The sequence below is a fragment of the Erythrolamprus reginae genome, chromosome 3 (genome assembly GCF_031021105.1).
Source record: "Erythrolamprus reginae isolate rEryReg1 chromosome 3, rEryReg1.hap1, whole genome shotgun sequence".
Classification (NCBI taxonomy): Eukaryota; Metazoa; Chordata; class Lepidosauria; order Squamata; family Dipsadidae; genus Erythrolamprus; species Erythrolamprus reginae.
The window spans coordinates 78,776,446-78,801,455 of record NC_091952.1 but is presented as its reverse complement, the minus strand read 5'-3'; the positions used below and the strand labels follow the sequence as shown (position 1 = coordinate 78,801,455).

General features: G+C 38.5%; 1 protein-coding gene across 1 annotated transcript in view; it reads right to left on the bottom strand.

The window, feature by feature from the left end:
• Positions 1–22,152, bottom strand: part of LOC139164172 (lanosterol synthase-like) — a 42,490-nt gene extending 20,338 nt beyond the window's left edge. Inside the window, exons 1-12 of the mRNA XM_070745930.1 lie at positions 22,079–22,152; positions 20,443–20,614; positions 18,197–18,335; positions 16,572–16,680; positions 12,671–12,795; positions 9,577–9,673; positions 7,837–7,972; positions 4,810–4,918; positions 4,413–4,531; positions 3,924–4,021; positions 2,866–2,893; positions 1,384–1,437 (exon numbers count right to left, since the gene is read on the bottom strand). Of these exons, the coding sequence (XP_070602031.1) occupies positions 1,384–1,437; positions 2,866–2,893; positions 3,924–4,021; positions 4,413–4,531; positions 4,810–4,918; positions 7,837–7,972; positions 9,577–9,673; positions 12,671–12,795; positions 16,572–16,680; positions 18,197–18,335; positions 20,443–20,614; positions 22,079–22,092 (1,200 nt within the window). The 5' untranslated portion in view covers positions 22,093–22,152. The remainder of the gene's footprint in view (positions 1–1,383; positions 1,438–2,865; positions 2,894–3,923; positions 4,022–4,412; positions 4,532–4,809; positions 4,919–7,836; positions 7,973–9,576; positions 9,674–12,670; positions 12,796–16,571; positions 16,681–18,196; positions 18,336–20,442; positions 20,615–22,078) is intronic.
• Positions 22,153–25,010: the final 2,858 nt, after the last annotated feature.

The following is a 25,010-nucleotide window of genomic DNA, read 5'->3' as shown; positions in this document are numbered from 1 at the left end:
CAATAAGATTCTTGTTTCTTAGATATTATGTGACAGTGACATGAACCAGGACGATTGGAGGATAACCTGCAAATATTTGCACTGTGTGTATCTCTGTGTTGTGACTCGCCAGCAGCCTGTGCAGCTGGTAGCAGATTCCATCCGAGACGAGGCCGATGAGGAGATGCGCGAGCGGCCTCTGCATCTAGCACATAAGTCAGACAGTGAAGAGGCTGGCGAGGGCTCGGTGCCAGAAGCAGAGGTTCAGCCAGGGCCTTTGAAACCTCCAGGACCTCATAGCAGTGAGGAAGAAGGGGAGGAGCCTCTTCTTAATGCACAGACATGCAGAGCTGCCAAAAGGCAGGAATGGCTACTCAGGAGGAGGTCTCCTCGGGAGTAGGCTTGGGGATAATTGGCCACTCCCCAAGCCTACTTAAGGAATTAAAAAGATGGAAAAAAAACTCTGCAGGAAACAAACACGTTTTAATAATTTGTTCGTTTGTGTGCCTTTTGTTTGGAAAATCTCTGCTCAGCTTCTGTTTTGTGAACTGATTCCAGGCATCTTGCCAACCTCCGTAAACTTCCTGCAATATCCAGGATTAGTTACTTATCTTTGTTTCTGACTTTATGGACCTATGTCAGCTGTTAATGTCGTATAATTAACGGATTTTTTTTTTCAAGAAAAGACTGATTTGAGACTTATTTGTATGTGAACACTACTAAGCTAGTTTATTAGTAGTAGTTAATCAATTAAATATAGATTTGAACAAACTGAGTGGGTGCTACATTTTCTCTGATCTGTAGCTGGGGCAGAACCTCCCAATCTGGTGCTTCCAGATATTGTTTAGACTGCAACTCCCACAAAATCAATCCATTTGATCAATGATCAAAGATCGGAGCCGCCCCGAGTCCACGGAAAGGGGCGGCATATAAATCCAATAAATAAATAAATAAATCTGAAAGTCTAAAACAGATGGAAGCCATTGGAGTATCACTTCTTGGGATAAAGTAAAGCTTTGCTTGGACAGGTAATGAATAGGTACTTTTCATCCATTAATGTAACCTGGCCTATCCATTTGACATTGTCTCCTAAAACCAGAAACTGACAGATATCCTATTGGTCTCTTTAAACTCTTCCTAACTTGAAGATGAGATTGAGATACATTACATATTATGTTAATGGCCAGAAACTTTGAAAAGCTGTCTTTTTAAAACTATGTTAAGCACTAGTGGCTGCTGAATTCGTTTGCTACTGCCTTGTGTGCACGCTTGTGTCCTGATCAGGTGGGCGGAGCCTCCCACCATCTCTCCTGGTCCTAAGGACCGTTCCAAACTGGGATCTACCCACCACTGATGTTAAGTCTTCCTAGCATGACAATTAAACAATATAATAGGAAAATATACCTCTAGAAAACCAAAAACTGTAAATGTAGCATCCCAGGTTTGCGATCCCATCACCTTAGGCAATAAAAATAGACATAGTTTAATTTTTCTTTTTTTAAAAAAAGACAATTTCCTCTTTTTATCCATTGATATCATCTAGCCCAACTTGTCTACTCAATGCACGAATCCATGTTAAAGCATCCCTGATAAATTTGATCAACTTAATAATCTTAAATCTTCTTTTTTATTTGTTTTTATTGATTATAACACAGAAAAACAAAGACAGATATACAACAGCTATTGGGTTATTTACAACCCCATTTTTGTAAGAAATTATTGTCGGAGATATTGGAGGAATTATTATCTGAAATTTATACATTTTCACATTTCTTTGTTGTTCTTATAACTAACGTTCCTTATAATATATATACTTAATGATTTAATAATCTTAAACCTTCTACTTAAATACATCTAATGAAGGGTAGTCCACTATCTTTTAAAATAAATTAATGTACACTCAGTGTTTTTCAACTTTGAAAAGATATGTGGACGTCAACTTCTTGAATTCCTCACTCAGGTTTGCTGGCTGAGGAATTTTGGAAGTTGTAGCCTACTCATCTTAATATGGTCAAATTTGAGAAATAGTGCTCCTGCCATTGAGAAAATGTTCACAGCACTCATCCAAAATCTGTCACCTAGGAGCTCATGTTCTGAATTAGTACATACTTCAAAAATTTACAGTGCTTCCACATTAATGCCATGTCAAACACCCACTCCACTCCAAGTCTAGACTTTTGAAGAGTCAAACCAGAGCAAGTGACAATAGAAAGAGGAGAAAATTCCTTAGACTTTTTCCCCTCTCCCCATCCGTAGTCACATGATCTAATTAAAACTGATGATAACATTTTACACATTTAATGAAGTACATTAGTGTTCCCAGAAGCCATAATAAAGAGTTAGTACTTCAGAGGCCTCAATGTTGTTTATACTTCCACTTGATGCAAATGTACTTTCTGATCTAAGAATTGAGGATCAGGCTACATATTGGTTGAGTTCTTACAATGCCCCCAAATAATTGCCTTGTTTTAACTATGCCCTATCAAATAAACCAGTGTTTCCCAACCTTGGCCACTTGGAGACATCTGGACTTCAACTCCCAGAATTCCCCAGCCAGCGAATGCTGGCTGGGGAATTCTGGGAGTTGAAGTCCAAATATCTTCAAGTAGCCAAGGTTGGGAAACCCTGAAATAAACCATAATGGCTGGGCTTACAGAACATTGTAAACCACATACAAATTATATGATTATGATTTAGATCACTTATGATTTCAATCACTTATTAACATGGACATGGTAAAAGAGGCCCAAGGCGATTGTCGAACAAACATTTTTTTAAAAAAATAAAAATAATAATTGCTGTCAAAAAAAATTTGACTCCAGGCTACAAAGCAGTAAAAGGGCAGATGGGCTTTAACAATAACCAATTTCCTTTCCACAATCTTACCTTCATCACCATACCCTCGTCTGTCAGCCTGCACAGATGTACAATAAAGACAGATTATTGTATGCGCAAAAGCTAGAAGGGTAATTTTAGGGCATAGTATGGGAGTATGGTGGCATGCAGAAGATTTACAAATAGGAAGCAGAAGATAATATCTTTCTAAAGCCTCTTTTCATGAATGAAAGTGCTCTGGAATTAACAATAGACATTGGCAACTGTGATCTCTAGGGGAAAAGGGTAGACAGATCTCGGCAGAATCCTAACATCTGCTCTGGATTTTACAGTGGCCCTGTTTTGGGCAACTTTTCCTAATCTTATATCTCTGTGATAGATTACAATGCCTAGTTTTTCCATTAAGCAAGGCTGTTGATAATGATAGATGAGGTTTTCAAGTGTTGCGGCTAGAGGACCTTAAATAGGGGGAAATAGTGTGAATTAGACAGGAGAGGATTCTGTCTTTTCATTGGCATCTTATCTTCCATTGTCCTCATGATCCACAAATACCTCTCCTATATGTCACATGTGGTGAGCAGTGATGGGTTCCTACGGGAACAGTGAGATATGCAGAACTGGTAAAAAAAATTTGGTCAAGTCCTTTCTGGACTATGGGTATGTTTTTCCTATCGCAGTCAATGAGGTTGAATGTGTATAATTTTAGAAGAGCTGTGTGTGCGTGTGTACACACACATACAATTCATATAATAGATCATGTATATTTTTGTGTGCCTGTGTTGTATAATATGTATGTACACATATGACATATATACATAGAATTAAATAGTATATTATGGATGTGCAGTAATAGTAAATAGATAGGAAAATTGTACCTCTTTGAAGCAAGGAGAGGCCAGGCACCCTAACCCAAGCCCTTGACACGAGTGACCTCAAGTTGGCCATCTTTAAGCCAGTCACGTGACCTTTAAGCCACCCCCACCTAGTCACATGGCTGTCAAGCCATACCCACAAAATAAGCCACACCCACAGTGTGGTAGTAAAATTTTTGCAGCCCTTCACTGGTGGCGAGAAAAGGTTTTGAAAGGGTTTGGCATCAGCAATCTTACCAAAGGTAATCGTAGATTCTGGAGATGTGTTCTTGAAAGGCTGCAGAATTGGGACCATCCATGTACCATGAGATCAACACATGGAATGGTTTGCAAATCTACAGAATGAAAAAGTTCCATCAGGCATTTTGTAACCCCCTCAATCCCAGGGCAATCTTTAGGATGCCAGCCAAGCCCAGATATTCCTTCAGAGAACATAACAAGTAAATTCCAAACATAGTTCTTTCCATCTGAAAGGACACTAAACCAAGGGCCTTTGTGTTTATTTGTTTGTTTGTTTGTCAAGTACGCATTGGTGGTATACAGATATATAATAATATTTATATACATGATACTAGTAAAGGAGAAACATTAAGTCAGGGGACGGACTTAATGGTGCACTTATGCACGCCCCTTTCTGACCTCTTAGGAATTGGAACAAATCACTCCATCCGAGGGAATTTTGTTCCAAAACCAGTCATTTCTGTGTGGTGCTTTCAAAAGACCTACCGGGCTAGAATTAGTAGAGTTTGAGAATATATCATCGGCCTTGATTATTTCATACAGCTCAGCAGTGGCTTTCTTTCTGAGACTGGTGAGATGGTATCTGTCGTACAAATTGAAGAGGGCTGCAAAAAAGGAGCAAAGAGATAGACTAGGACCAGACCCATTAGGTTTACAATTCAATCTTTAGTCTGAGTTTGTGGCATTGGTTTGGGCAAGGTTTGATTGATTGATTGATTGATTGATTATGTGCCATCAAGTTTTTTCAACTCACCAGCTGGAGCATTTGGCATTTAAAAAGAGTGCTAAGAATCCAGCCTGTTTCTGTCAACCTCTGTGAAAGAGGAAGTTTCAACTGGACATGCAAGCCCTTGGAAGTTGTACTGTTCTCAGCACCACTTACCAAAAAAAAAGTCCAGGACCAATGTATGTGGTGCCTGCAAATCAGCCTCATAAATATATTTCTTCTGGGCTGGCCAATCAATGCTCGAGTAATCCTCCACGTAAAGTTCCTAAAGTTAAAAAATATACAGAAAAAACAGGGGCTGATAATGTAATTCAGTTAAATGATTTTTTAAAAAATGTTTTATTTTCAATTTTTAAATTACAATTTAAATTACAATAAAAAAGAAAAACTTTTCGATAATCGTATACAGATCGTTACCCAGTTCAACTTCGTAATTTATATAAACAATTGACATCATTCAAGTTACTCAGTTAAATGAATTACAGTATGTATCCTGTACTAATGTAATGTATTGATGTATCCTGTAATTATTTCTCTGTTGTTCTGCATCTATACTGAAAGCTTAAGCACCGAAGACAAATTCCTAATCACACTTGGCCAAATAAATTATTCTATGCTACTCTAAGCTATGCTACCCTATCCTATCCTATCCCTAAAAATTCATGAGATTTGAATGCATAGCGATTTGATTTTTTTAATTTCCACATATCAGCTCTACTAAGGATCCAATCTAAGGATCCAATTAAGAGAACAACAATATCAAAACCACAATAGCTGTACTGCACACCAAGACAACTAGACACAAGAACAGTTTTTTCCCGAACGCCATCACTCTACTAAACAAATAATTCCCTCAAAACTGTCAGACTTTCTACTAAATCTGCACTTCTATTCTACTAGTTTTTCTCATCATTCCTATCACCCATTTCCTCCCATGTTGACTGTATGACTGTAACTTGTTGCGTATATCCTAAGATTTTTATTAATATTGCTTCTTCATTGCTTATTTGACCCCTATGACAATCATTAAGTGTTGTATCACATGATTCTTGACAAATGTATATTTTATTTTATGTACGTTGAGAGCATATGCACCAAGACAAATTCCTTGTGTGTCCAATCACACTTGGCCAATAAAAATTCTATTCTGTTCTATTCTATTCTATTCTATTCTATTCTAAAGCCTAGACAGCATTTATATTAATAAATGGACTGCCAGTTTTAAAATGCCACAAAGCCCAGAGAATACATGAATTAATTATTTTTTTGTCCTGAGCTCACAGAAACCTCATCTAATGTCATAGATACGCTTTTAATTTTTTTTAAAGTGCTATAGATGTTATTTTCAGTGTTAAATTGTGTGGCTTACTTAGGGATCTTTAATGAATCACTATTGTTTTGCCTTACTTATCCAAGATAATTATAAAATAATCTGGGTACCCCCACAGCAGTAGCATTAATCACTGGGTGGGCTTTGGGGGAGTTTTTTGATTAGTTTTTTTAGAGTTTAGGTTTAGGCCAGGGATAGGCAAAGTTGGCTCTTCTATGACATGTGGACTTCAACTCCCAGAATTCCTGAGCTAGCATGATTGGCTCAGGAATTCTGGGAGCTGAAGTCCACAAGTCATAGAAGAGCCAACTTTGCCTGTCCCTGGTTTAGGCAAATCAAAGTATTCACAGAGAAATTTAGAAAGTTTCCATCTGCAGAAGCAGATATTAAATACTAAACAGCATAAACCATGGAGAGATGTTGGTGTTTTGTGGTGGAAAATATAAATAAAGCCATGCCTGATCAGATCATGTTCATCTAGTCCAGCATTTCATGGCACAAGCTGGACAAGAGGTACAACAGGAAAGTTCATAGGGCTTGAGTAGCAGGTGATAATTCACTTTCCTCGCTTGCTTGCCAGTGATCTTGAGCTTGCTTAAAAGCAGAGGTCAGCACATCCTCGTGGCTGCACAGAGTCAGCGCAAGAGGCAAAGAGAAGCCTAGAGTTGTGGAGATTAGTGCCCCTCTTTATAAGATTTCACAAATTATAATATGCATTTAATTTGCTGAGCAAGAGTCCAGAAACTGACATTCCAGCCCACTGAATTCAGTTCTGTAGCTATTGTACATTGTACAATACCTGTTTGTTAGCCCGGAATGATTATTGCTTCATTGCTTCAATTGTGAAGTCTCACAATTCTTTAATCGTGGTTGTATTCAAGCAACAAAGTAAAACATTTTTGTCTATGTAACCAGAAACTGAGTGCAGCTTTTATTGGGTCTGGATTGAGACAACATCCTTTAGCGCCCCCTGCTGGTTGAAGGGTTATTGATTGAAGGGTTAATTTTAGTTCCAGGGATTTTTTTTTTCATAGTAATTCGGTAAGAAATTGACAAAGACACTGTCTCCACTCACTGGCTGTGAATTTACCTTGGGAACAGCTAGTAGCAAATCTGGGGAAAACAAACAAACCTTTCTAATGCTGCAACCGCTTAATACAGTTCCTCATGTTGTGGTGACCCCCAACCATAAGTCTAGTGCCAATTCTCCCAACAGAGCTTTAAGCTGATTGGCAGGAAGGTCAGAGGGACAACCCCACTGTAAACATCTGATTGGTTGGATTGTAAAACTATGATCCATGGTGCCGGAATAGAAGCTTTAGTTCCTAATACCATGGGAAATTTGTCTTTTCCCATGGTCTTAAGTGACCCCTGTGAAACAGGCATTCAACCTAAAAATGGGTCCCGACTCCCCAGTTGAGAACCACTGACCTAAGTTAATCATCTCTAGCTAGCTCTGGAATTAAGAAGGCTCTCTACAATAGAGTTATGGTAATTATTTGCTTTTGTGGAAGTACAAATGTGGAATAGGAATCAAGATTATATGTTTCATTTGTTGAGGAAACCAAAAGTTTCCTAGGACCACACAATATAATTCCTTTACCAAAAGCAAGTAGACATGCAAAGGAGCAATGTTTGAAAAATGTTGTCACATCAAAAGACCAATTCATTGGAAATACTAGCACATTGTAGAATAATGTTTTCAATTTTCTTTTTCATGCCTTATGAGTCTTCCACATATAATAAAAGAAATTCCATATAAAAATCTTCTTGCGTTTGCTTAAACCAGAAGTCAGTACACTCTCGTTTGGATACAGAATAAGTGAGAGAATATGTGAATATTGTTCTTTTACCTGCCTGAGACTGCGGATCAGTTCATCTTCTTCTGCACTCAGCTGGTTGAGTTGGCAGAAAGTTGTTGCGAGCAAAATATGGCGGGCATGGCACCAATAGCCGGAGGGATGGCCTGGCACCCAGGTAGGTAACAGCCTGCCTCAAAAAGATGGAAGCAACAGGATCATAAAGAGATAGGTGGGGTTGTTCACTGGTTTGCAAACATATCTCAGAACATTTGATTTCTCCTTGTTGTAATTCTAGAGCTCCATAAAGGACTTCCAACAATTTTGAACAACATTAAATGAGAGCAGAGCCTCTAAGACTAATGTGGAGATTGGACTTCATTCATCTATGGATATTAAGGCCTTTGCAGGCCTTCAACTTTGCTGAAGATATTTATTTATTTATTTGTTTGTTTGTTTGCTTGCTTGTTTGTTTATTTATTTATTTATTTATTTATTTTGTTCAATACACAACAATACACAATGAAGGTTATAGAGATTATACTCGAGTAAAATATATTAAAGAAAGAATAGAAGTGAAAATTTAGGAATAGAATATATCAGAGAATAGAAGGATATTATGAGAGTAGTATAAGAAGATTAGAATAGAAGAATAGTAGATATGATATATGAGATACAGTAGTACCCCTAGATACGAGTATAATTCGTTCCAGAAGGGAGCTTGTATGTCGAGCAACTCGTATCGGGAACAAATAGCTTTAGACTTTGTTTTTCCCCTCCGAGATAACCAAAAGCAAGGATTCTTGCGCCACCTAGTGGACGCTCGGCTCGTATTCCGAATTTGAGCTCGGGTCTGGAACAGAAATGTCTCTCCCCTCGTGGCTCGTATCTTGAAATACTCGCATGTGGAGCAGCTCATATCTAGAGGTACTACTGTATAGGAGAGACAATAGGACAGGGGACGGGGGGCACGCTAGTGCACTTATGCACGCCCCTTAAGGTTTAGACTTGTGTGGAATTCAGGCCCTGATTCCTGTAGCCACACAGTTCTCTTGGTGGAAGTATAGAATTCCTAGACTCCCTAAACCATTGAAGCCAAATCTTGTTTAACTTCCGATAGAAACTAAAGTTGGCTAAGTACTGCCAGCAGCTGAGATGACAAATAACAAAAGTAATCTAATAAGTATCAGTTTCTTACAGCAAGACCATCACATATCCACTGTACAAATGGAAGATACTGTGAAATATTCATATGTATAATGCAGCACAATTTGAATTTGAAGATGACTTAATATTTATGTTGTTAAAATCAAGTCTAATTTCCATCCAATGGCCGTGTTGATTTCAATTCTGGATAACTCCCCCCAAATTACTCATTTGTTAGTTTATATTAATATTTTGTTCAAAATAGTTCAAAATTGGGCATTTTACCTATAACGTCTCAGCTGAAACTGTAGCCTCTCCCATGCTAAGTTCTTCTGAATTTCTAGTCTACAGCAGTTTGAATCCTGAATCTATTTATTTATTTGTATTGCATATTTCCGTCAGAAAGGCATCTACCTAGAGTTAACTTTTATAAATTGAAAAATTTGTAAACATATCGCGGGAGAATCAAAACTGGGTTACTGCTGCAAATATAATTCAGATATCTGCACTTGCATTTTGGGAAAGATTACAGCTGTGTACAAATCGTCAGGGTTTTACTGATTACACAATATAATACTGTGTTGGTTCATTTTATTCAATGGCTCCCTGCTAACCGAACAAAATGCAATACATCTTTAGAATGCATACCACAATTCCGGAAACGGCGCATTCATTCCCTCCCAGCTGTACACGTTCATAATAGCCAGCCAGACTTTCCCCAAATGTGGGGCTCCAAGAGCACCACCTGGAAAAAGAATTGACAGTGGGGGTGACAGGGAAGCAGAAGACACACAAGAGCCACAAATCTTCACAAATATATAGATCTATATACAGTGTTCCCTCGATTTTCGCGGGTTCAAACTTCGCGAAAAATCTATACCATGGTTTTTCAAAAATATGAATTAAAAAATATTTCACTGGTTTTTTCCCTATACCACGGTTTTCCCCGCCCGATGACGTCATATGTCATCGTCAAACTTTCGTCTGCCTTTAATAAATATTTTTTTAAATAAACTTTAATAAATAAACATGGTGAGTAATAATCTAAAGGGTTGCCAAGGGAGTGGGAAATTGCAATTTAGGGGTTTAAAGTGTTAAGGAAAGGCTTGTGATATTGTTCATAGCCAAAAATAGTGTATTTACTTCTGCATCTCTACTTCGCGGAAATTCGACTTTCAAGGGCAGTCTCGGAACGCATCCCCCGCGGAAATTGATGGAACACTGTAACTGGCTGATATATTACTTGATTGGCTTTGACAATTGTGTAGCTGGTTACCTTCCCACTTTTCCATGCATAATAAACCTTTACTTAGATTTTGCTTAATGGATTAGATTAGTTTTTGTATGTTTATGTATTTGTTTGTTTGTTTGTTTTGTCAAGTACGTATTGTGGTATACAAAGATATAATAATATTTATACATGTGATACTAGTAAAAGAGAAACATTAGGACAGGGGATGGAAGGCACTCTGGTGCACTTATGCACACCCCTTACTGACCTCTTAGGAATCTGGAGAAGTCAACAGTGGATAGTCTAAGGATAAAGTTTTTGGAGTTAGGTGATGATACTAGAGTCTGGTAGTGAGTTCCATACATCAACCACTCGGTTACTAAAGTCGTAATTGAGTTTAGAGCGGTTTACTTTACGTTTGTATCTGTTGTGTGCTCTTGTGTTGTTGTGGTTGAAGTTGAAATAGTCATTGACAGGAAGGACATTGTAGCAGATTATTTTATGGGCTATGCTTAGGTTATGTTTAAGGCAACGTAGTTCTAAGCTTTCTAAGCCTAGGATTGTAAATCTAGTTGCAAAGGGTATTCTGTTGTTAAAGACAATACATCCTTTGTATAAAGTTAGAGAGTTCAAGACTGTTGCCATTTATGCTATAAGGAAGAGAAGGATTGATAACCTTAGGATGCTCAGCAGGTTTAGCACTTAGCTGGCCATCTCTCTACAGCCAAGAAAATTGCCTTTAGAAAAGTTGCTGAACTTCTGGGCTTGGTTGGCCTGAAGCAAAAGGCATCTATACCCAATAATTAACACATTTTCAAAATCCTTCTGCCCTTAAGAGAGATAAAGGGGAAGCAAATATTTCAGGCTTTAGTCAGAATATAGGAATAGCAACCATGTTCAAAGATGCCATTATAATAAAAATGTAAACACTCTTTCATGTTCAGTAATGGAAGGCAGTGGTGAAATGCAAATTGTTCTGTGGGCATAGCTTGGTGGGCTTGGTGGGCATGGCTTGGTGGGCATGGTGTGGCTTGGTGGGAATAGCTTGGTGGGCGTGGTGTGGCTTGGTGAGCATGGCTTGGTGGGCATGGTGTGGCTTGGTTGGCATGGCTTGGTGGGCATGGCAGGGGAAGGATACTGCAAAATCTCCATTCTCACCCCACTCCTGGGGAAGGATACTGCAAAATCTCCCTCCCCTCCCCACACCTGGGGAAGGATACTGCAAAATCATTCCCTCCCCACTCCTGGGGAAGGATACTACAAAATCTCCATTCCCTCCCCACTCCTGGGAAGGATACTACAAAATCTCCATTCCCTCCCCACTCCTGGGGAAGGATACTGCAAAATCTCCATTCCCTCTCCACTCCTGGGGAAGGATACTGCAAAATCTCCATTCTCACCCCACTCCTGGGGAAGGATACTGCAAAATCTCCATTCCTTACCCACTCCTGGGGAAGGATATTGCAAAATCTCCACTCTCACCCCACTCCTGGGGAAGGATACTGCAAAATCTCCATTCCCTCCCCACACCTGGGGAAGGATACTACAAAATCTCCATTCCCTCTCCACTCCTGGGGAAGGATACTGCAAAATCTCCATTCTCACCCCACTCCTGGGGAAGGATACTGCAAAATCTCCATTCTCACCCCACTCCTGGGGAAGGATACTGCAAAAACTCCATTCCCTACCCACTCCTGGGGAAGGATACTGCAAAATCTCCACTCTCACCCCATTCCTGGGGAAGGATACTGCAAAATCTCCATTCCCTCCCCACACCTGGGGAAGGATACTACAAAATCTCCATTCCCTCCCCACTCCTGGGGAAGGATACTGCAAAATATCCATTCTCACCCCACTCCTGGGGAAGGATACTGCAAAATCTCCATTCCCTCCCCACACCTGGGGAAGGATACTGCAAAATCTCCATTCTCACCCCACTCCAGGGGAAGGATACTACAAAATCTCCCTTCCCTCCCCACTCCTGGGGAAGGATACTGCAAAATCTCCCTTCCCTCCCACTCCTGGGGAAGGATACTGCAAAATCTCCATTCCCTCCCCACTCCTGGGGAAGGATACTACAAAATCTCCCTTCCCTCCCACTCCTGGGGAAGGATACTGCAAAATCTCCATTCCCTCCCCACTCCTGGGGAAGGATACTGCAAAATCTCCCTTCCCTCCCACTCCTGGGGAAGGATACTGCAAAATCTCCATTCCCTCCCCACTCCTGGGGAAGGATACTGCAAAATCTCCATTCCCTCCCCACTCCTGGGTAAGGATACGGCAAAATCTCCATTCCCTCCCCACTCTGGGGCCAGCCAGAGGTGGTATTTGCTTCTTCTCCAAACTACTCGAAATGTCCATTACCGATTCTCTGAACTACTCAGAATTTCTGCTACCGGTTCTCCAGAAACTGCTGGATTTAATCCCTGATGTGACACCTTTGACAACATATGGGTAGGGATCATTTTCATGGATAAATATATGCGTGGATATTTCTGACTTGATTCTCACCTTTTTTATGGAGAGAGATTCGCGCCCTCACTATATCTGGATGGTCCGGTCCATATCCAAGGATTCTCATAGCTATATAGTTGAGGGCTGTGCCAAAAATGGTTGGTTGTTGTTCCCTGAGATGGCTACCACACAGAGATTTAGAGAAAAAAAAAATTAAAAAGACACAAATGTCCTGGATATCTCAGTCCCCTATCCACAGGCCAATTTACAAATTATCTTCTTTGGTTACTTTCCATCATTCTGAGTACCTGTTAGTATTGTTTGATTAATGAACTACAACAATATCCTTGCTAGAATGTAGATGGAATTGTAAAGACAACTTTAGAATTTAAGGTGTTTTTAAAACTTTAAAACTGCTACTTTATTTGACAGCGTAAAATAAAGATTTACTGTGTAAATCTCTAGTGTGAAAACTACAAGGTCTCTCTCAGAAAGTCTAAGTAGCTAATAAATGTTTTATGTTTTTAAAATAAAGCATCATGCAAGTTTGAAAAATGTTGATCTATTTGCAAAAGTTTTTAAAGCCTTAAAGCCTTTTAGAATAGATCATTACTGAAGCAACCCATAAGAATAATAAAAGAAAAATAGATATTGGGGAAGCTGTCAAAGAAGGGGAGAAAGCAACAGGACTAAAAAGGAAGTTATAAGAGAGAGCCAATAATGATGGAATAATAAGCTATAATGATTAATTACAATAATTTAGTAATTGAACTAATTAGGTTGTGAAGCCAGATTACAAAATTAGATTTTTTTTACTGGAGGTATGTCTTTTTTTAGTGTTAATATACTGCCGTATGTAGCTTAAAAGACCTACTGAAGATTTAGAAAGTCATAAATAATTTTTGTTTCTTTACTTTTGGGAATACAGTGATCCCTCGATTTTCGCGATCTCGATCTTCGCAAAACGCTATATCGCGATTTTTCAAAAAATATTAATTAAAAATATTTTCCCACCCGATGACGTCACTCTCTTCCTTTCTCATCTTTCTTTCTCTCTCTCTTTCTCTATCTTGCTTCTTCCTCTCTCACACTCTCTTCCTCCCTCTCTCATCTCTTTCTTTCCTTCTCTCTCTTTCTCTATCTCTCCCCCTCTTGCTCTCAAGCGGTGCGTGGGCGGCGGGGAAGACCCAGGGAAGGTTCCTTCGGCCGCCCAGCAGCTGATCTGCTCGGCAGCGCCGCAGCAGCGAGGAGCCGAAGATCCGGGTTTCCCCTTTGCGTGGGCGGCGGGGAAACCCGGATCTTCGGCTCCTTGCTGCTGCGGCACTGCCGAGCAGATCAGCTGCTGGGCGGCCGAAGGAACCTTCCCTGGGTCTTCCCCGCCGCCCACGCAAAGGGGAAACCCCGATCTTCGGCTCCTCGCTGCTGCGGCGCTGCCGAGCAGATCAGCTGCTGGGCGGCGGAAGGAACCTTCCCTAGGTCTTCCCAGGTGCGGAAGTAAAAACACCATCTGCGCATGCGCGGCCATGGGAAAAAAAGGGCGCGCATGCGCAGATGGTGTTTTTACTTCCGCACCACTATATCGCGAAAAATCGATTATCGCGAGGGGTCTTGGAACGGAACCCTCATGATAATCGAGGGATCACTGTAGTTAAAAAAGTTATACAATACCAGTCTGCAAATTTGAAAGGGGAGATACTCTGGAAAGGTTCATGAGGGCAAAAGAGGAAGTAGAAAGGGAGAAAGAGAAGGAGAGAGAGGTAGAGGAGGAGTGATGAAAGAAAGAGGGGAGTTTGAGAGAGAATGATAGAAAAAATAGACTGGGGGTGGCAAAGGAAGAAGAGAAGGGAATTACAGTATACCCAGTGGTGGGCTCCTATGGGTATGGTCAGATACGCAGTACTGGTAGCAAAATTTTGGTCAGGTACACAGTACCGGTAGCAAAATTTTGATTTTCTTTTTCTTTTTTCCCTTCTGGGCTCTGGGTATGTTTTTCCTATCACAGCAAATGAGGTTGAATGTGTATAAGTTTAGAAGAGCTGTGTGTGTGTACATACACTTTATATAGTAGATAACACTCTGCAAACTTGAAAGGTGATATACACTGGAAAGGTTTAAGAGGGTGGAAGTGGAAAGGGAGGAAGAGAAAGAGAGAGAGGTAGAGGAGGAGTGTAGGTGCAAGTAGGTAGGAGGAGGAGTTGATGAAAGACAGAGGGGAGTTCGAGAGAGAAGGATAGAAAAAAATAGACTGGGGGTGACGAAAGAAGAAGGGAATTTTTGATTAAATGATATAAGAAATATGTTTTTGTATGTTATTTCTGTAATATTGGATGGTGTATATATATATTATACAAGGCCGAAATGGTGCCATCCTAGTCTCCCTTAATTTTAAAATTTCAGCAAAAAACATGTGATACATACATATGTGTGTGTGTGTATGTGTATGTGTATGTGTATGTGTATGTATATGTATATGTATATATATATATATATATATATATAGGCAAAAAAGGAGCTGTGATGTTCCTTCAATACACCAGGGTGATTCGACACAAAAATATGTAACCCTTCCCTGGTGCAGAGCTGAAGGGATTGGATACTGTAGCCTAGAGGTTAATTCTCTTCCTTACAGTATGGCTAGCTGATGAGGCCAAAATAAGGCTGAAATAGATCTATCCTAGTCTCCCTTAATTTTCAAATTCAGGAAAAACATGTGAAGTTGTTAGCTTCATGCTGCTGTAAATATAGTAAATATAACTATATTTACAGCAGCACGAAGCTAACAATTTCAGCCTTATGATGGTGAATGTTATTTCACGGAAACGTCGCATAGACATTCAAAATATTTCACGGGGCAAAACACGAACTCAGAACAATCTACATACATATACCCGTGAAAATTTATGAATATATATATATATATATATATATATATATATATATATATATATATATATAATTTTTGCTGAATTTGAAAATTAAGGGAGACTAGGATAGATCTATTTCAGCCTTATTTTGGCTGGCCTCATCAGCTAGCCATACCCACTGGGACGTGAACCTGCAACCTTTGTCTTGTAAGGCAGAGAATTATACTCTAGGCTACAGTATCCAATCCCTTCAGCTCTGCACCAGGGAAGGGTTACATATTTTTGTGTCGAATCACCCTGGTGTATTGAAGGAACATCACAGCTCCTTATTTGACTCTCGGCCCAACCCAGGGCCATTTCCAAGGCAGTTAATTTTATTGATAGCCGAAAATTCTATCTGTATGTGTCACATGCTTTTTTGCTGAATTTGAAAATTAAGGGAGACTAGGATAGATGTATTTCGGCCTTATTTTGGCCTCATCAGCTAGCCATACCCACTGGGACTTGAACCTGCAACCTTTGCCTTGTAAGGCAGAGAATTATCCTCTAGGCTACAGTATCCAATCCCTTCAGCTCTGCACCAGGGAAGGGTTACATATTTTTGTGTCGAATCAATTTATAAATATATGTATGGTGGAGAAAAATTTTAAAAAAAAAATTTTTCCCAAAAAACAAAGAATTAACATGGAAAATTATAGCTGCTGATATAATAAGTACATATGTAAGCAGGAAGGCCTATGGAAATTTGCAATCTGTTATTCCATAGCTAACGTCATATTTAGGTTAATCTTCTACCATTATCTTGATCTGGAATTTAAAACAAAACAATGAAATAATTCAAGAACTAACGTGGGAAATCATATATCAGGTTAAGTTATTTGACTTTTATGCCACCCAATCTCATGGAATTCAGGGTGGTTGATGTAAGAAAGTAAATACTCGTAGGTGCTGAAATTAGTATAAGCAAGGGAGCAGAAGTGGGTATAGAAAGTGGTCAAGCAACCGTTTGCCATTATTTGGAATTTATCAGAAATTACCCTGCTGCAGCACGGCCCCCAAAAGAGAAACAACAACAATCTTTTCACTTTACTCACAGACCCCATCCGCCTTCTGGAAGCTGTCTTGAACGTATATATCGTAGTATTTCTTTCTTTATCTCTTCTGGCAGGGAAATCTTAGAAACATAGCAGGCAATCAAAAGACCTGTTTGATGAAAATGACCATGACTATTCAATAATGCCCGAGTTTGGATTTTATTTTATTTATTTATTTATTTTGCACACTAAAAGTCCCCTTATCTGATAATCTAAGGGTAAATTTGTGTTTTTGTTTCCTTTCTTAAAGGGAAATCAGATTTTATTCATCAAAATGAATTAAGATCGATTGCAAGTATGCATGGCCTTTTATGATATTATTGTTTTTATTGTACTGTTGATTTTATTGCTATATTTTTAATTGCTTTTTATTGTTCTTGTATTTATGATGATTGTTCGCGGCTCTGAGTCCTTTTTGGAGTGAGCGGCATATAAATACAAATGATAGATAGATAGATAGATAGATAGATAGATAGATAGATTAGATAGATAGATAGATATGATAGATAGATAGATATGATAGATAGATAGATAGATTAGATAGATAGATAGATAGATAGATAGATAGATAGATAGAGACAGACAGACAGACAGACAGACAGACAGACAGACAGATAGAGCAAACAATCTCTGCCTTTTCTCAATGATAATTTCTCCAGTATTCTTGGATTCTATTACTTTTAAATAAATACACAAAAACCTACCGATAAATATCATTATTTCAGGAGGACAAAAGCAGACTGTCCATCCAATTCTTCCTTAAATGTCTGGCAACCTGCCAGAGAATGGAAGGGAGAATACAGTAGATCCTGCTTCTCAGCAACCATTAACAACCTATTGTTCTGGAATATTGTATCCTTTTCCTCCTCCCTTCCTATATGAAAGAATCCAAGTTCAAGATCCCAGTTCAAACTTTGGAATCTCGAGAATGAGCAAAATGAGAAAGGCTAAAAACCATTTAGAAGCCTTTCTCAACCTGGTGGGGACTGTAACTCTGTGCATTGACAGAAAATAATGGTTATGTTGGGTGGGAATTACAGGGATCAGTTCAGTGGCAGGCAGCCACTTACCGCACTACCCAAACAGATGGCGGTGGATGGACGTGTGTGTGCACCCCGCGTAACATTTGGCTTCTGCAGATGAACAGCAAGCCAAATCTTGTGAGATTTTGGCTATTTTCGCCGATATTTTTGCTTCTGTGCATGCGCAGAAGCAAAAAATAGCAAAAAAATGATGAAATCTCAATAGGGCAAGCGAGAGTTCAGCTATTTTTGGTGGTATTTTTGCTTCTGCTCATGCACAGAAGCAAAAACTCGCCGATTTATGGCGGAAATCTGTCGGTCGTGCCATTCCTTAGCCATTTCCACTACCTGGATGGTGTCTCCCCCATGTGGGGGGAGGAACCCATGACATGACTGGATCAATTCTAGCACATCTGGAAAATACCAAATTGGAAAAGAGAGACAATACTGAGCTAGCAGGAGTCATGATCTTCTTGGACACACATAGCTGAGGTATTCCCCATGCCCCACCCCATTTTCCCAGTTCTGTGTGCTTATTCCATAACTTAATTCACAGCGCAGACGTAATTTTAACTGGTTGATTTACACAGAGTGAGTTTATACCTGGAGCAAGGGTCAGCACCCCAGAACATTCAGCAGGCCAATGGCCATCTTCAGCTTGTAAACCCGAAAAAAACTTAATTGCTTTCAGCACTGCTTCCTGGGCTGTGCTGGCTTTGGGTAACTCTGGAAAAAATTTACTCTGTAAAATAAATAATGGAGATAAAGATAAATATCTTCCTGTCAGGTTACATTTTTTTCAATATATTCACTATATTTCTTTCGGAGACATTTTATCTAAGTTAACAGAGAAGGCAATGAGGTCTGGAATCTTGGTAATGAGGAAGAGAAATTTACCCTTTCCATTCTGGCTACATTCCTTTTTTAAGAACATTAGAGAAAAGGAGTTTTTTTAAACCCATTTTTCAGTTTGAACTTCTTTAGGGAAAATTTCTACAGTTTATTGGAAAATGTTTATACTGTCAACAACCCAATGCAGCCTCAAGTTGAAAGTAATCTTCATGATCCTGTTTTTTTAAAGCACAAATCACTTCAGATACACTCTTTTAACATTATCTTTGTATGTATTTATGAATATACACTGCTCAAAAAAAATAAAGGGAACACTTAAACAACACACTATAACTCCAAGTAAATCAAACTTCTGTGCCATCAAACTGTCCACTTAGGAAGCAACACTGATTGACTACCAATTTCACCTGCTGTTGTGTACATTCATCTTTGTACAGAACAAAGTATTCAATGAGAATATTTCATTCATTCAAATATAAGATGTGTTCTTTGAGTGTTCCCTTTATTTTTTGAGCAGTATATATATTCATATATCACATTGTATTCATAGCAGCACAAAGCTCAAGACATCAGCCTGAGAATGTTGAGTGTGATCTCATCGAAATGTTGCAAAAACACTCTCAATCTTACATGGGGAAAAACCCAAACAAACCAAAATTTACATATGAATATATGTATAATATGTATATGTACATATGTGTATATGTGCATATATACATAGATATATTATATATACATATATGTGAACGTATACACATACACATACATATATCACTGTGAAAAGTGACTTATGACAGTTTTCACACTGATGACCTTTGTAATATCCCCATGATCATGTAATCAAAATTCCGATGCTTAGCAACTGACTCATTCTTATGGCCGTTGCTGTGTCCTGAGTTTGTGTGATTACCTTTTGCAATGTTCTGACAAGCAAAATCAATGGGGAATTGCAATAGCATTTAGTCTTATATACCGCTTCACAGTGCTTTATAGCCCTCTCTAAACGGTTTACAGAGGGTAAGCATATTGCCACCAACAATATGGGTCCTCACTTTGCCAACCTTGGAAGGATGGAAGGCTGAGTCAACCTTGAGCCTACTGAGATTCGATCTGCCAAACTGCTGGCAGCCGGTAGGTAGGTAGGTAGGTAGATGGGTGGGTGGGTGGGTGGGTGGATGGATGGATGGATGGATGGATGGATGGATGGATGGATAGATAGATAGATAGATAGATAGATAGATAGATAGATAGATAGATAGATAGATACATAGATACATAGATACATAGATACATAGATACATAGATACATACATAGATACATACATAGATACATACTGTAGATCAGAAATCTTCAAACTTGGCAACTTTAAGACTTGTGGACTTTAACTCCCAGAATTCTGAGAGTTGCAATCTACAAGTTTTAAAGTTGCCACATTTAGAAATCCCTGCTATAGATACTGATTTTTTGATATATATGAAAAGGCAACATAAAAATATTACTGGTAATAATATCGTAGTATGTCCCTAAGAATCACTATCTCAGTTACGGTTTATGGGTCTGAGTTGTGAATTTAATAAATCATACAATTGTTTAGAAATTCAATTGCTAGTTTAAAAAATCTTCTGTCAACAGATTATATCAATGAATTGTTTGCTTGACGTATTTTATGCACATCAAAAGATTCAAGGAATGCATTGTTCATGAGTTATAGAAGTAACTAGGGTTATCAGGAGTGTTGTACCAGTAATAATTCTAGTTAATGTACAAGAAGCTACAGATATCGGGGTGATAGATCCACAAGACTGAGTTCCTCTTTCTCATTATAAGAATCTCTAAACTACATGTCTTGTATGTCAGAATAGAAACCACAAGCAGAAAAAAGACCATCAGTACTTGCTAAGTTGCAGCAGAGCTGCTGTGCATTGATAGTATTCATGCTTTTCTTTGCCACTGTGGATATTTTTTTGTATCCTTATAATGATCATCAACCACTTACTGTGTTTAGTCCTAAAGTATATGCCTCAACTGCATTCTGTTCCCTGGCACATTCCTCATTTTCAGGCACATAATACCACTTCTGTCGTCCTTCCACTGTGCTCAGTCGCCAGCGAGTCAGATCTGTCTCTGGTTCTATTTTATTTGCACCTTCTCCTTTGTACAGAGAAAGCCTGCTAAGATAGGAGAAGGTTTAAACAGTGTTACCATATCATCATTTTATTATTCAAATTCAGGAAGGAACACATTCTAAACTTACTTAAGACAGCAAGATGCAAAATATATTAAATAGTAGAGCAAGTAAAACGAAAAGATCTTGGGTGAATAGGGTTCGGGAACCAGGATTCCATGTTTAAATATTTCTAAAACTATATTTTCTATATTTAATTAATTTACTTTTATTTATAGATTTGTCAACTATCTTAATATTACAAAAGCTATCATAAAGATCAACTAAACTGTTCAATAAGGTTATAGGATTATACATAGTGGTGCAGTGGTTAGAATGAAGTACTGCAAGCTATTTCTGCCCATAGCAAGGAGTTCGATCCTGACTGGTTCTAGGTTGATTCAACCTTCCATCCTTCCAAGATCAAGAAAATGAGGATCCAAATTGTTGGGGGCAATATGCTGACATTGTAAATTGCTTAGACAGTGCTATAAAGTATTATGGAGTGTACATACGTCTAAGCGCTATTATTATTGCTATTATGAATCTTTAGTATAACCATGTAAGAACAAACACATTACACAAGCAATATGCTTAAATATCAATTTAATATACAATATATATAAATAACAACACCAGAATCACTATAACGTTCATCTTTTAGTATGTACTATATCCAGCTCATTGGTTCTTTAAATATTCATAGCAAACTATTAAGAATAGTGTACAATTTCATATCTACAGACATCTGATTTTCATGTTATGCTAAACCTTTGTTTATTTAACTGCAATTTCCTGACTAACCCACTATATAACCTAGTTAACATTATAAACAAAAACAAAAACAAACCGATCCCATAAAGGCTTAGGGTGATAGACTCATAGCACTCATTAGCACATATGAAGAATTTGGATTTTAAACACAATGTTTATTTAACCACTCATTTCCTAATAATAGTGCAAAGAATTGCAATCCATACATAGAAACATAGAAGATTGACGGCAGAAAAAGACCTCATGGTCCATCTAGTCTGCCCTTATACTATTTCTTGTATTTTATCTTAGGATGGATATATGTTTATCCCAGGCATGTTTAAATTCAGTTACTGTGGATTTACAAACCACGTCTGCTGGAAATTTATTCCAAGCATCTACTACTCTTTCAGTCAAATAATATTTTCTCACGTTACTTCTAATCTTTCCCCCAACTAACCTCAGATTGTGCCCCCTGTTGCAGTATTCGACTTTTCTTGAAGTCAAAATTGCTTTCTTTGCACTTTTCCTGGTTTTTTAAGCATACATTTATTCATTAGGGTTGACATCTTTCAAAATACATTCTTCATTTAAGCTTATTTAGTTCACCCTGTTGTATAAAACTGAAGATTTTTTTATATTTTAGGCACTCCAGCTACATTAAACACTGATACACTTGTATTTTTCTAATAATATGCAGAGAAATTGCACTTACATGTTATCTGACATCTCTCTTGCTTGATGCCTGAAATCACCTCCTTTGAATGCTCCGGAGTTGTTTCTTTGGAGTGATCAGAATTGGCAAACAAGGTCCTGGTGATTTAAGAGCTAAAGTTGAGATGTTGTGTCTGAACCAACACAACTCCAGTGAAATCTGGTGCAGAGTTGCTGGAATAAACCTGATATCCTTGGTATAGGAAGAGAGCATTTAATGTCAGATGTAAGGAACCAAGGACAACAAGATGATATATTCAGAGTAGTTTCTTTATTGCTGTTCATCCACAGAAAGAACCTTGCTAAACTAAAGCACAACCTCCATAGATATACTCAGTGAATGGTTAGGGAGGGTCTACTCTGGAGCTCCTCCTGCGTAACAAGGATTCCAGACTAATTTTCACCTTAGCTCCTCCCAAAAGACTCCCTTTAGCAACTCTTCATCAGATTCTACAGGAACTACTCCTAAAATACTTAAGTTCAAAAAAAGTTTAAGGTTCGCTTAAGCAGATCTGTGGTACACCAGACACAAGAACAGTTTCTCCCCAAATGCCATCACTCTGTTCCCTCAACACTGTCAAACTATTTACTAAGTCTGCATTACTATTAATCTTCTCATTGTTCCCATCACCCATCTCCTCCCACTAATGACTGTATGACTGTAACATTGTTGCTTGTATTCTTACAATTTATATTGACTGATTCCTAATATGATTTGATTGCTTATTTGTACACGGACTATTATTAAATGTTGTACCATATGATTCTTGATGAACTTATCTTTTATGCATACTGAGAGAATATGCACCAAAGACAAATTTCTTGTGTGTCCAATCACACTTGGCCAATAAAAAAAAATATCTTCTCTTCTTCTTCTTCTTCTTCTTCTTCTTCTTCTTCTTCTTCTTCTTCTTCTTCTTCTTCTTCTTCTCCTTCTCTTCCCTTCCATTCCACTCCACCCTACCCTACCCTATAACAAGGAAACCAACAAGGCTCAGTTAAGGTTAGGCTAGAATTAGGAATGGGTGGAGTTTCAGTTGCGCTCTATCATATTACAGTAATCCTTCGCTACTTCACGGTTCATCTTTCACGGATTCACATTTTCACGGGTTTCCAAAGGGGACTTAAATCCATTAAATCCATTAAAAATTAATAAAATTCTTCTACAGCACTGTAGTCTATTAAAGAAACTGGTAGGATATCACATGTAGTTCCAGCTGAGAAACACTATAGAATGACTATTTGTTTAATGCAAAGGGTGGGTTTTAAAAGTCCAAATACTTGTTAAATACATAAAAAAATATCTTTCCTCTACTTCATGGAAATTCGTTTTTCGCGGGTGGTCTTGGAACGCATCCCCCGTGAAAAACGAGGGATTACACTGTATACAGGAAAACTGTAAACTTGTTCCTTTTGCAGGGATTATGTTTCTTGGGAATAAACCATGAATTTCCTTCTCTGATAATTCTAAACATGTGTTTATCTGTTATTCCACCAAAATTCATTGTAGGAAGCATCCAAGGTCAAAAAAATAAACTGATAAAAACCAGCCCAGCAGCACTTGATAACAACAGGTTATGACTTATTGAGACCCTGTCTGACCTGTGCAGATCTACATTCCAGGAAATGCAAAACGACAAGCAAAAATCAGGTTCTTCTTAATTTTGCAAATGGTAGATTATTTAACATTTCCCCCCATCTCTTACCCAAAAGGCTGCTTGCACATTGAAAAATGTGTTTCACCGGGGGGGCGGGGGGGGGAAGGTTACAAAGGGAAAGGGGAATCAAAGTAACTCCACCACCAGTTCTTAAGCTTTTTTGAAACTTAATAACAGGCAACTATAGGTTGTTTGAAGAATTCTAGAAATGATCATCATCTCAGAACTAGCCTAGATCTAAGGAGAAATTTTCTGACAGTTAGAACAATTAATCGGTGGAATGAAGAACAAAAGGGCCACCTTCTTTGAATAACAAAATAACAGAGTTGGAAGGGACCTTGGAGATCATCTAGTCCAGGGGTGGGCAATTAATTTTGCCAGGGGGTCGCATGAGAAATTGGGCCAAGCCAAACCTGCACTTAGACCAAACTTGGAAACCAAAGACACACAAAGGAATACAACTTTTAAGAATCTTGCTAATCTGTGAATGTACAGCATTCCTATTCTCCCTCCCTTTTTGAAAACTAGGGAAGGTCATGTTTGCGACGCTTTCTCATTTAGGAAGAATTTTAATAATTGTAAAAATAATTTTAATTCAAAATTACATTTATTCCTGTATTGTCTCCAACCTTCCTTTTAATCATTAATGTGGCCTACCAGTAATCCAAACTTGAAAATTGTGTTACAAAGATCACCTATCAATCAGTGGACGGCTGCCCAAATTTTTACTGCCATACTGTGGGCATGTCTTATTTTGTGGGTGTGTCTTGATGGTCATGTGACTGAGGAGTGGCATGGTGCTTGTGTGACCAAGTGGGAGTGGCTTGACAATCATGTGACGGGGTGGCTTAAAGGTCATGTGACTGGGTAGGAGTGGCTTAGCGAACCAGAAAGCATACAAACATTCTTCAGTGGTTACACTGAAAATACACAACTGCACATCATTTAATATCTGGAATAAAAACTATTTGACTACTAATTGTCCCTACAACCCCTCTCATCTGCTGTATCACTTCACAGTTAGTCTATGAATGTCTAGATAGTATGAGGTGCCTTTGGTGAGGCTGCCTTCAGTTCTAATGACTTTAGTTCTAATATTTTGCATCTTTGATACCAAAAAGATATGCCCTGATCAAAGAATACTTCACACTTCAGCAACACTGGAAGAACATTGCTACCACACATAAACAAAGAGCAAACACCACTCCGCTAGTCTGTTACCTAGTCTGAAACAAATCTGCCAGCAAACAAGAAGGATTCAACAGTTCACGTTGA